General features: G+C 35.9%; 1 protein-coding gene across 6 annotated transcripts in view; it reads right to left on the bottom strand.

The window, feature by feature from the left end:
* Positions 1 to 13312, bottom strand: part of NLGN1 (neuroligin 1) — an 858351-nt gene that overhangs the window by 481724 nt on the left and 363315 nt on the right. For 4 of the 6 annotated variants that reach the window (XM_014546147.1, XM_005874301.2, XM_014546148.1 and 1 more), the window contains one exon: positions 1774 to 1833. The exons of the other annotated variants lie outside the window; for them this stretch is intronic. In XM_014546147.1, coding sequence (XP_014401633.1) covers positions 1774 to 1833 — 60 coding nt within the window. The remainder of the gene's footprint in view (positions 1 to 1773; positions 1834 to 13312) is intronic. 6 annotated transcript variants of the gene reach the window in all.

The following is a 13312-nucleotide window of genomic DNA, read 5'->3' as shown; positions in this document are numbered from 1 at the left end:
AGATGTGCAGGAGGCAGCTGATTGATGTTTCTCTCTCATCGATGTTTCTAACTCTCTCTCTCCCTTCCTCTCTGTAAAAAATCAATAAAATATATTTTTTAAAAAAAAGGTTGGTCAGCCACAATGATTTATTTTAAATATGAATTATTGCTTTGTGTTTAACGTTTGATTCACTGTTGGGGTTCATACCAAATCAATTTTTAATAAAATGTCATAAATTCCATGACAAAATAAGTATTAAATATTATAAAAATATTAATACCCAATTTAATTTTTATGCTTCTAATACTTCACCTCTATAATTTAATTTTCTACTGTGAGTAGCTTATATCAAATATATATCACAATGAAAACAATTCAAATTGTTTAGTAAGGATTCATTTAATCATAGTTGTAATTCATGGAACTAGCACTTCTGCTGGCCTGCTTGTGGGTTTTTACTTTGGAAAAACTTTCTTACCATATTATTAATTTCTCCATGAGATTTAATTACTAGCATTCTGGGAATTATTTTAAATCCTAGGTTTACTTTAGTTACTTCTATATAAGTCGCAGCTAGGGCTGCATTAAAAAAACAAACAAACAAAAACACATAAGCCTTAATTAGAACCAAGATGAACTGGAAGAATCAGCGGGCCTTTCTAGGTGCTCCACTTAACACCATGTAAAAGTCCACATGGGACGAGGAATGTCAGGTCAACACGGTATATAGTTAGACTTACAGAGTAAATCAGAATGCTCTGTCATAAGAAAGTTGGAAAGAGGGGAAAAGATATTAATAAAATAAGAAGCGTTTTATTGCTTATACGTGGCAATACTTTGAAAAGCAGAATATTTTCATTAATCCTTTAAAAATAAAGAATACCCATATAATCTTGTTTAAATAAACTCGATATCCCCAACCAGTGTGGCTCAGTGGTTGAGCACTGACTTAACCAGGTTTGATTCACAGTCAGGGCACATGGCCGGCTTATAGGCTCAATATCCAATAGGGAGCATGCAGGGGGTAGCCAATCAATGATTCTCTCTTATCATTGACATTTCTCTCTTTTGCCCTCTACCTTGCTCTCTGAAATCAGTAAAAATAAATTTTAAACAAAAACCTCTATAATTTCTACCAAAAATATTCACTATTATGAGCCCAGAGTACTTAAGTTGTTATACAATGTTTACTACAGTTATCTAAATAGGTGTAATTCCTTGTCTATAAAATGTCACTTATTTATGTGATATTGAAGCAAATCAACAGAAAATATTATTTTATAAATCTAAACTATATTGCTCAAGAAACACTTTATATCAGCTCTTAGTTTTGTCCTTCCTTTTATTGGGTGTGGGGTTCTTTTTAAACAAATATCAAATGTAAAAATGAAACACATTTTGAAATTGGGTAAGATATTTACATATATTAGAAGACATGCAAAATGGGTACAGAGAGACTACGGGGAAAAGATTGTTAGTTCAAAGAATATGGACAAATTTGTCAAAATGTGGGATGAAACATATCAAAAGTCAGTTCAAGAAAACAAAAATAAAAAGCCTCTCTTTTAAAACATTTTAATGGTTGGTATCAAAATGTAAAACAACATCCATCTTTTTTAAAAAAATTAAAAATGTATATTTATATGCAACAACAAGCAAGAAGACAAAACACATCAAAAACGAGAATTAAAAACAACTCTTCAAAAAAAGACAAGAAGTAAAAAAATAGAAAGGGGTGGAAAAAATGATTGAGGCCCTTGTCATGCAAGTAGATTTGGTGGAAAAAAATACCTTCATCTTCAGCACCGTCATTATCACCTAAATCATCTGTCTGTTTCTTTGTAAGGGGACCTAGGATTGAGAATGGAGAAATGGAAGGAAAAAAAAAGACAATTCAAGAATAAACAAGACTGAGGGGGAAAAATAAATGTAAATTCTAAAATTCTCAAAGATATTTCCAAAAAAAGTGGGGAAGTGGTTACGTTAAAGTTATCTATTTTGTTTAAGAAAAAAACCCCCAAAAAACCCTTTCCCCAAAATATCTCATAGAAGATTTGATTTGTGAATATATCCAGCTTTAAAAAATACATTATGGTTTGAAACTCAAATCAGAAGCAAAGAAGATGATTTTATTACCCATTGCATATTAAAAGTAAACAGTTTTATTAGCTGAAAGAACTTAATTTATTCAGTGTCTTTTCTAATTAAAATTGGTGACAACAATAAAAAGTAGGCTAAACTCATTCTTTAATTTAGGACTATATAATAACATTAGGAAAAACAGAGATATGAACATTTTTAGAGTGTTTTTTCCTTTTTCCTCTGTTTTTTTTTAAGAGCATTAACACTTGGGTTTTACACATTTTTATATCAAACATTATTCAAAACTGTGACTTTTTAAAATTACTTGTCATTAAACAAATATTTCCCCATGTGTTTTAATTAAATGTTAGCTATGGATTTAAGACATTTGCACACTGCACAAATGTAGAAACAGATAATCTCATCACTCTGTAGGGCAAAGGTGCCATCAATGGAAGTCAGTGGTTAGCTACCAAGGTAACTTTCAGAGTCAGGACTTGTATTTCATAATCAATTCAGGAATATAATGGAATTATGTCCTAGTGCAATTTCATGCCCAGCATAGTCATTTATAATGAGATCATGTCTTAGGACAATAATTGCATTAAAACACTGTGAATGTTTAATAAATGTTTTATTGTACTTAACAATACTAATTTGCTAGAATGAAGGAACACACCAAAGGGGAAGTCGAAGGCCATATAAAAGTAATTTTAAATGTCACATAATTGACATATTCAGCACAAAAAAAGCAAGTGAAGCCCCACATTTCTTTTTGTTTCTGCAACCATTTAATTTGTATGACATTTCATAATCCTCATGCAAAAAGCAATCATTACAAACACAAGACAATCAAGTTAAAGACAGCCAACCATATAGCAGTAAGCAAGAGAATTTTGTCATGCATAAAATAAGTCATAGAAAAGGGATGGAAAAAGACTGATAGGCATATGTTGATTTCAATAATGGAAACAGTAAAGAAGCAGGCATTAATTCTAAGCACACATCATAGGAAAGGATTGTTAAACATTTTTGAGAAAGATTTCTAGTCTATACAGCGATTACTACACATTATGCTTATAATTTAAAACTACATCTAATATCACAACCTTCAAAAAATGAAAAACACCATCACAGAAAACAGAGGGGGAAAAAAGAGATCTAATTCAGTTATGTTCCATCAGCTCAGCCAGACAGCCTTGAAAAATATTAATAATTGGCAAAGATCAAAAGATTGGAAATGGAGAAATTGATAATGTAATTGAAATGACCTCAGTTGTAAGGTCATGGTTTCAAGGCCATTCCAACTACACTAAGAGTAGCTATACACAATAATTTATGTGATATACTTTTATAGTCACTCCTGCAAGCAACCATTCCATTAAGAGAAAACAAAGATGAAAGCAAAAGTTTGGTAACAAAGACTTGCAAATTCATAGAAATCTACATTTTAATCTGATCCTGTTTAAATGCAAAAAGAGCCCTCAGTATTATTTGATGTTCATGTAACACTGTTGCTACATTTCAGAAAAACAGAAATATTTTAGATTTAAAATTTGCCATTATCAGAACTGTACTTGAAATTTTTCCAATTTTAGAACATGCAAAATATCAAATTTAATGAATTATATTCTCAAGTGTTGTTGTTTTTTTTTACTTTTTATCATGACAAAACAGTAAATGAACAGACTTCAACAAATAATTTTCTTGCATTTCTAATTTCATGTATTCTATCTAAAAGTTATGATTTTATTCATTGATTAACAACACAGATTGAGTATAGTGGTAATTATTTATTGCTTTCAAAACCACTACCTACTTTATTCATTTAAATTACTTCATTTGCTTAATTTTTGGCTATATTAAGAAACTACTAATGTGAGTTGAATTTTTTTTCTGAATCTCATGTAAAAACTATCACAAATAAATTAAGTTGCTTTCTTCATTTTGTGTGGGGCTTTATAAGATATCTCTTTTGGACAATTTGGAAGGATCTTTCTTTCCCTTTTTAGGGTACCCAAGACAATTTACATGACTTCTCTGCTAAATCCTTTAGGTTCTATAACCACGAGCCAGTAACCCACATACAAAATTGCTAGTTCATGGCCTAAATAAGGTGTAAGATATTTTTTATTAAATCACTAGAGTCCCGGTGCATGAAATTCATGCACTAGGGGGGGCGCAGAAGGAGGTTCCTTAGCCCGGCCTGAGCCCTCTTGCAGTCGGGGACCCTTCTGAGAGCCCTAAGCTGGCAAGCAGACATCCTGCCACTGCCACTGCGCTCACCAGCTGTGAGCCTGGATTCTGGCTGAGCAGCACTCCCCCTATGGGAGCGCACTGACCACTAGGAGACAGCTCCTGCATTGAGCGTCTGCCCCCTGGTGGTCAGTGTGCATGATAGCGACCAGTCGTTCTGGTTGTTCTGCCTTAACGGTCGCTTAGGCTTTTATTTTATAGATGATCTCCCACTTGTCTGAATATGGAATAGTTCTCAGTTGCTTTCTGACTCTTGGTCTGCCTAAGCAGAGAAACCATGGAAATGATAGTGTATATACAAAGAGGTCTTTTCCGTGGCTAGAACGGTTGACCCAGCTTTTTGCTACATATTTATCACCACCTTCCCTGCTCAGGAAGCTGCATGCCTCTTAACTATTCTGGGATAATCATCACATAGGCAAGCTGCATAGGACACCTTTTCCTGTAGTAAATCTGAAGAGCTAGAAACAGATGCAGATGTTGCTTCAGCACCACAAAGAGAGGGGACATGATTATTTTCTAAACGAATTAAGTTCTCTCAACTAAAGAATTTCATTTATTGAGTATTAAATAAAGCCTTATTATTAGAGGATATTAAATTGTTCCCATAGTACGGGTCCTAGCAATCTTTGTGATTTCAGCATAACTGGCTTTTCTTAATATCAATAATTTTTTACACATTTGAATTGTTAAGGTTCCCTAAAAAAAACAGGGCTAATTATAAAAAGAAAAACAAACAAACAAACACGTTTCTTTTATCTTCTATACCTAAAGGCACTGAGCATCACTATCTTAGAGGGTCCATGTTGCAAGTTGAGAAACACCATTGGTTTCTCTGAAGAAGCCTCAATAGAGACGACAATGCCAGTGAATTACAGAAACAGATCCCAACATGGTCTCCATTCCTCATTCCCAGGCTGGAAAGAAAACAGCCCATTGCTTTGAACGCCCTTCTGTCTAGGATACCAGCCACTCTAGCTCATTTTTCCTTTATTCTAAATTGTTACAACTGACATAATTACTGCTGTTAAAAATGTTTAAGTAGAAAGAAAATATTGAGAGATGTAACTGTCATTCATTTTCTTAAGAATACTAGGCAACCACGTTTTAGGGACCACTCATTCCTGCAAGTCGATCGGCCTGATTTTCCCGAAAGGTAAAACATTTATCCTTCCACCGAAATAACAATCATTAACAACACTCCTACCCCAGCACATGTCTCCTTTAAACTACAAATAGTGCATTTTCAATACCGGCAGTTTAAATGAGTAACTTAAAGCACCCAGGTACAAAGCAAGCAAGTCCTCTAAAGCCTGCGTGTAGAAGTGATTTATTCTACCTTGAAACTCTGTAGAGCCTGTGCTCCTTGAGGAATGCACACATAACTCTCATTAGAGGTAATGGGAAAGTAGACCTCACGTCAGTTTAAAAAGGAGTGAGAGTAATTACTATATTTTATCTCTTCGCCAGGCAATAAATAGAATCAGTGGTGAAACAGGGCCAAGGAAAGTAAAGGGAACTTCTCACTGTGAACTTTGAATTCATTTAAATCCAAAAAAAAGTTACTTTTCCATTAACATAAGCATGATTCAAAGTATTGGCCATTCTAAAGGACATTCTTACATTTCAGAATCTGACCATGCACCTTTTATTTTTTTAAAAAGAATAGAAATACCAGCATTTCTCTGTAGTTAACTGCAAAATAATTATGAGCTCCAAAATAATTACTATCCACCCATATTAATGCTGCTTTTTATCATTCCCTTTGATGAAGGGCTGATATACTTTAGATCTCAAATACATTAGAACTGATTATAAATCCCTTCATTATGGGTTCAATTCAGCAGAAATCATCTGTACTTTGTGTCACACACATCTGCAAGAGGCAAGTAGGTTGGGGATATTATTAGCTCTTGACTTAGAAAGCTGGCCATGAGAACCGTGTCCTTCTTAAGAGAACAAGTCTTTGAAATTTTGGGATTATTTAGAGCTCCGGGCTCCAGTGAGCCCCATCTTGATAGATGGAGAGCCCTGGTTAATGACCTTGCTTCCCTCTTTCCCCACCCTCTTAACCCAGCAGCCTTTGAGATAAACTGACACTAAAGAATTCCTAAGGCCATTTCCACAGAATGGAAGAATTTAAGGATGTTGCCATTGTGGTTCTGGAACAATTGAAAGCAGGTGAAAACTTTTTCTTTTTTTAAATTTTACCTTTTATTTTTTCTTTATTGATTAAGGTATTACATATGCATCCTTATCCCCCCATTGCCCTCCCACCCACCCCACTCATGGCCTCATCCCCCTGTTGTCTGTGTCCATTGGTTAGGCTTATATGCATGCATACAAGTCCTTTGGTTGATCTCTCCCCCTTACCCCCACCCTCCCCTACCAGGCGAAATCTTTTCATGGATGTTCTTAGTACAAAATTTAGTTTATAAAATTAGGATCATGGATACAAAAAACAAAAACAAAAACACCTAATTATGTCTGCTCCATATGGTGGACAATACCAAAACTCAATACATTTTTTAATTAAAAATTGTAGTATATTACCAAATTTTATTTTTCCCAAATTGACAAACATTAAAAAATGACTTTAAGAAATTAGATATCACAGCAGTTGGTATCATTGCAAAACTATTGAATTTTACCCATTGAAAGTTAGTCAATTTTATAGAGCACACCTCTGAGAAAACAGAAATAAGTGAATGAACTGATTTGGAATAACACTCATTACTTTTTATATTACTGTATTGATTTAACTAAAGGTAATCACAATTCTTACACTATGAATTTTATAAACAGATAGAAAGTAAATCAAAGCAGAAAAATATTTTTTCCTAAAATGTTTTCAATTAAAAAGAAAATTTTTTTGAGTAATGTCATAAATCTACATTAGAATAGAATAAAGATATTCTGTCTCAAACTGCTGTGGATGAGATATTGAAAGTAAACTTTGGAACAGTTGATAGTTTTCAAAAGTACCCATATCTGTGCAATTATCACTGGCACTGCTGTGTTGTTCATGATATTTGAGTATTTCTGGTGAGCTGCATATTTAGGCTCATGCTTCATATGTATACATGCTGTGAAGAAACCAGGTACCAAGATTATGAATGTAGCAGCCATGGTCTATGTTTTTTTTGTGTTGAAAGAAATTGCCTACATAAACAGAAACCACATTCCCTCAGAAGCAGAGCACAGCTTAAAACATGACTTTTGTGAAAAAGAGAATCTGATATTAAAATAGGAAAAAGATAGAACAAGAAATCTTTTTGGGCAAAGTACATGGAAAAGAGCTCATTTATACTTATGAGATAGTCACGTTTTTTCCTTCATTAGCTTACCTTGATTAACAAAACTGAATTCAAAAGCAATCCTGCTAGAATAAAGTGATAACATCTAGAGGGAAAAAATTAGGTAGATGAAAAGTAAGTCTAAAAGGCTAACCCCTAATCTGAGCATCACCAAATTTGCACAAGCTTATTACTTTTTTAACACTATGTTTGATTTTTAATGCAGATGTAGTTAATGCTGATGCAGTATTTTTTCAGCATGAAGATTGTCAGAATATTGTCCCCTTTTATCTGGAGCAATGTGCTGTGTGTTGTACAAACCCTTTAGTATGTTGTGAAGACATACCATCCACTGCTCTCCACACATTACCCAGATGCACCTGCAATGTGGTGAGGACACAAGTGCCACCAGAGTCTCAGAGATACCTCAGCAAGATTCAATAGTCCAACCTCTTTGGCATGGTTGCTATATATACTAGAGGCCTGATGTACAACATTTGTGCAAGAGTAGGCCTTCCTTCCCCTGGCTGCCAACACCGGCTTCCTCTGGCACCTGGGACCCAGGCTTCCCTGGCAGCCCTGGCTTTGTCCGAAACGTCGTCTGGAAGGACATCTTGTCTAATTAGAATATCATTCTTTTATTATTATAGATAAAATGCAAGGGGCTCAGGATATATGATGAGCAAAACAGGCAAGACCCTTGTCCACATGCAAATTAATGTTGTCAGAGAAAGTGACATTAAACAAATAATCACACATAAACACAAACTTACAAATTCTGTTAAGAAAGAGTCTTGGTTTTCTGAGAGGTTATACAAGGAGACCTTGCTGAGCTTAGGAAGTCTTCACGGAGTAAGGGCAATGTGGCTGGAAGACTGAAGAGTAAGTCAATACTAAGCAGGCAAAGAGGCTGGAGGTGGTAGGTAGAGTGAGAAGATTCTACCATGAAAAGAATACCATGTGGAAAGGCTCTAAAATGAGAATGAGCGTGGAGGTGAGTGTGCTCCCATACAGGGAACACAATAGAGACCTGTGGGGAATGCGGATGAGAACTAGACAGGTATCCATCACACCCTGCAGCTCCTCTAGCCTGGAGATTTTTGTTTTAATCCTAAAAGCAATCAGAAGCCATTTAAAGGGTTTAAGCACACACTGGCAAACTGCCCTATCTGAATCTTCAACAGAAAATCAGAAAAAGGCAAAGTCATTAACAAGTATAGCTGAGAATATTTTGTACAGAGGCCTGCATTATATTCTCATCAGAGGAAAATAGCCTTCTTAGGAGAAATTAAATGATGGAAAAGAAGTCTATAATGTCTCATTCTATTTGTTTACAAATAAATTTAATATCACTATAAAGTAAAATCTAAGACTTCAGTACATCAAAAGTTTGATAAATATTTAAAAAGTCTTCTATTAAATTTGTATTTACTGTTAAATTTATTTTGCCTACGAATTAACATACTGACATTTAACATATCCTAACTATTCTTATATTCATACAAAGATAGAAATTCTGCAAGCCATTTCTAGTTGAATATCTCACCCCCATTTTAGTACAACAAGAATGCCTGTCATGTCCACCTCAAAGCCAGTTTTACTTTCCAAACAGGCTTTGCTCTCAGAGGTATAATCCCTCCCTCTGTTTCCAAACTCCAAATCTGGAAATAATCTTTAACCATTCCCTCTTCCTCCCTCTGGCCTCAGCCAGATTTCATCAATTTGTAAGAAAAGCGTGGTGTTGTCACACTCTTCGATTCTTATTAGCCTGTTATTAGTCTTGTCTGTGGCCGCCATCACCACATGCCTGCATTATTACAGTAGCTTCATGGTTGCTTCTAAGAGAGTAGAGTGTAAATGTTCTAACAAAAACCAACAAAAATGTGTGAGGAAAAAAACCCTAATAAACAGAATACAACTTTTTGCATGTGAGCCTTGTCACTGTTGCACAAAAAATGCGACCTTACAGTCACACCTTGTAGGTTTTATCCCATAGAGTTTATTACTTCAACCTCCACTTATAACCGGCTCACCTTGGAGGGGAGGAAAGCAGGTGAATGAGCATAGGGAATCTCCTCTACAATAATGTGTAAATTTTTTTCACAGGGAAAGACAGCAGAACCAGTGTGTGTTTTGGCATAAACTGGTATCTTAAGGATATGAACGAGAGGTAGTTCTATATTGTACAGAAAAAAACTGACAGTGAAAATATCTTAAATCTTAGCTATGAATACATTTTACCTCCATGAGATAAATGAATTGAACTCAATAATTATTAAGATCTTATTTTGTGTGTGCGTCTCACTGGGAAATAAGCCAGTGAAGGACCCTCTGATGCTACAGTCCTAGGGGTGCTAGACCAGTGGTGAGTGTGCATTCCTCTGAGATGACTTCTTGACAGTTCCCAGTCTCACATGTTCCCCTCCCTGCTAAACACCGCTGATCCTCAGTGAAGCAGTTTCACTTCTCTTTCTGCTACATGAGCTGCTCCTCCTGGGCTGATTCTCTCTTACCACACAGGCTGGAGTCTGTCAGGGACACCATTCTGTATTCTCTCCCACCTGATACAATATTAAGGTTACACTAGACACTAAAGAAACACTGGTGAAGTCAGTTATTTTGGGACATGATTCATGGGGAACTAGAGTGAGAAGGGACCCCGAGGAATGACTGCTGACCCCTGCCCTTGCATAGGTCCTCAAAACAAAAGTAGAGTGTTAACTGATTTTGTCCAGGCCCCAAAGCTAGTGAAATGCAGGCCTACATCTAGATCTCAGGTTTTTTAACCACTCAGTCTAGTCAGTTCCCTTTTAATAAGTCACATGGCAATAAAAAACAAGCAGGGAAAAGAAAAAAATTTTTTTAAATAAACCACAAACTAATAAGTCTACCATACATATATTATAACTATAAAGCCTTTCATACTCCCCTAATCAACATTTCACTTAGATGTCATTGAGGTTAAAATTTAAATTAAAAAAAAACACAAATATTTATAGAAATATCTTTAAAAAGAAAAAACAATTTTACAAAAAGCCAACAGATCCAGGAGGACTGAAATCTGAGAGTTTAAACTAAATAAGTAATATCAGATAAGAGAAACACGTTGTCAGTAGTGCATTGCCTCAAACTGAGTGGCATGTGAAATATGTAAGTGGAGAAGAATGAAATAATTAGCCTGATTTAAAAGAAGAACAAGAATAGCTAGGGCTAATGTGCGGGCATATATGGAATAGTGAAATGCTCTATACAGGTTAGTAAGTAAGTATTGCCCCAAACCCTTGGGATCCCTCTAGTCTAGCACCTAAGAAGCTTTGGCCCTTCTCCAGGATGCCCTTAACTATGGCATAATTAAGAAATTAATTATGGGCAAGTACCCTTTCTAACTAGACAATGTACATTTTTAATATTACCTCTGAATTAATCTCAAAGACATTTCAAAACCTAGAAGTCTATGGCTCTAAAATGTATTTTCAAAAACATATATTCATACTACTTAATATTGTGTTATAATGAGTTTGAAAATAGAATATATAAGTTTGGATATTGGCTCTTTCATGTGCTAGTTGTACAATCTTCAACAAGCTTTTTAACTCCATAGTATCTCAGGAGCACAATGCCACCCCCAAAAAAATAAATATTGCTATAATAATTAAAAGTGTCTAGTAAAGAGCTTAATATATAGAGAAGCTGAATTAACTTTTTGTTTATCTTTAACCTCTCCTCTAAGCATTGTTTCCAATCAAATCTTAATGCCCTCCTGCCTAGTATAATCTCTCTATATAAAAGCCTAAGCAACCAAACGACCAAAGGACCGAACGACCAGTCAACCAGTCGCTATGACACGCACTGACCACCAGGGGGAAGATGCTCAATGCAGGAGATGGCCCCTGGTGGTCAGTGCGCTCCCACAGCGGGAGCACTGCTCAGCTGACCAACGAGCGCCAGACGCAGGGCTCAGGGCTGGCTGCTGCAGCCCGGAGACCACAGCGGAGCAGCAGCAAGCCTACTGAGCGGTGGCAGCTGGCACAGCGGGGCCAGGATGAGCAGGAGCGGCAGGCAGTATTGCACTGCCGGTTTCAGCCTAATCCCCGCAGACTACGCCGAGGGACCCCACCGGTGCACGAATCCATGCACTGGGCCTCTAGTATATAATAAAAGAAAAAGAACTTTAGAATTAGGTCATCCCCACTCAGCCACCTACTAGCTATGTGACCCTCAGAATTACTCAGTCGTTTGAAATGTACATTTGGACAATGCTCATTTAAGTGAACTACTGTAAGGATGAAAGATCATGGACGTAAAATATCTAGTACAGTGCACATTATATAAAGAGAGTAAAATAATAATGATGATCATTATCATTGAATTTGAGTCCCTTAATATATACTGTCTAACATATAGATATTATCATTGTGTCCACTGAGTTTATATATTTGATCTAGGCCCCATTGCTTAATTAGTAGAACCATTTAATTAGACTCTAATATGTTCACATTCTTGCCAAATAGTCTATCACCAAAATGTACTGGCAAACGGTAATTATGGTATCTCGCTCTCACCTTGAAAAGTGTTAAGGCAGATTTACCAGAGCATCCTCAGAAGGAAAGAGTATGCAAGCTTTATGACTTCTACCAAGAACCTAGCAACCTAGAAGGCATGCAGCAGTAGTAGACTAGGTAAACATTATTTTCCACCGATGATTTGCAGGAAGACTATGTTAAAATATTTCATCACCCAAGAAAAAATTTCCTGCTAGCTACACATACTCCATATTTTGACAATCTTGCAGAAAGAGCTTTTTTATTTATTTATTTTTAAATATATATTTTTATGGATTTCAGAGAGGAAGGGAGAGGGAGAGGGAGAGAAAAACATCACTGATGAGAGAGAATCGTTGATTGGCTGCCTCCTTCATGCCCCACAGTGGTGATCAAGCCCGCAACCCAGGCATATGCCCCAAACAGGAATCGGACCATGACCTCCTGGTTCATAGGTCGATGCTCAACCACTGAGCCATGCCGGCCAGGCAGAAAGAGCTTTTTTAAATGCATCATTAATTGAGCATCTGTTTTATGTGTCTAACACATAATAGATTTTCACATATTTTTAATTGTCAGACTAAGCCAAGCAATACAACATAGTGATTAAAAGTATAGGTTCTAAAACTATGCGACCTGCTTTCAAATCCTCTCCTGCTACTTAGAAGCTCCATGATCTTAATTTCTCTTAGCCTCCATTTTCTTGTTTGTAAAATAAAGATATTAATAATGGTACCTACTTCTAAAGTCGTCGTAAGAACTAAACTAGTCAGTTTATCATATTGTATATTTGATACAATGTAAATGATCAAGCAAAGTATTGTTATGAGGTAGGGTGTATTATCTTCATTTAATAGTTTGAGAAATACAGGTAAATAAACTTGTTAAAAAACAACAACAACCTGATGCTATGCTAACCACTCCACATGGATTACCTCACTGACTCTGCACAACTATTCCAAAGCCAAGGATTATTATTATTGCATACAAGGGTGAGTTGGGAGGAGAATCTGGGGCTTAGAAAACTGGTGAATTTTTTCCAATATCTTCTTTCTAGTAAGTAGGGAGACCGAGGAGTGAACCCAGTACTACTGTATTATTCTAAAATTCATACCATCAAGACTATTCTGTGTGCCCACAGGAAATATATATATT

The sequence above is a fragment of the Myotis brandtii genome, unplaced genomic scaffold, assembly GCF_000412655.1.
Source record: "Myotis brandtii unplaced genomic scaffold, ASM41265v1 scaffold432, whole genome shotgun sequence".
In the NCBI taxonomy this organism is placed as follows: domain Eukaryota; kingdom Metazoa; phylum Chordata; class Mammalia; order Chiroptera; family Vespertilionidae; genus Myotis; species Myotis brandtii.
The sequence above is the reverse complement of the archived record's forward strand: the minus strand, read 5'-3'. Positions and strand labels throughout refer to the sequence as shown.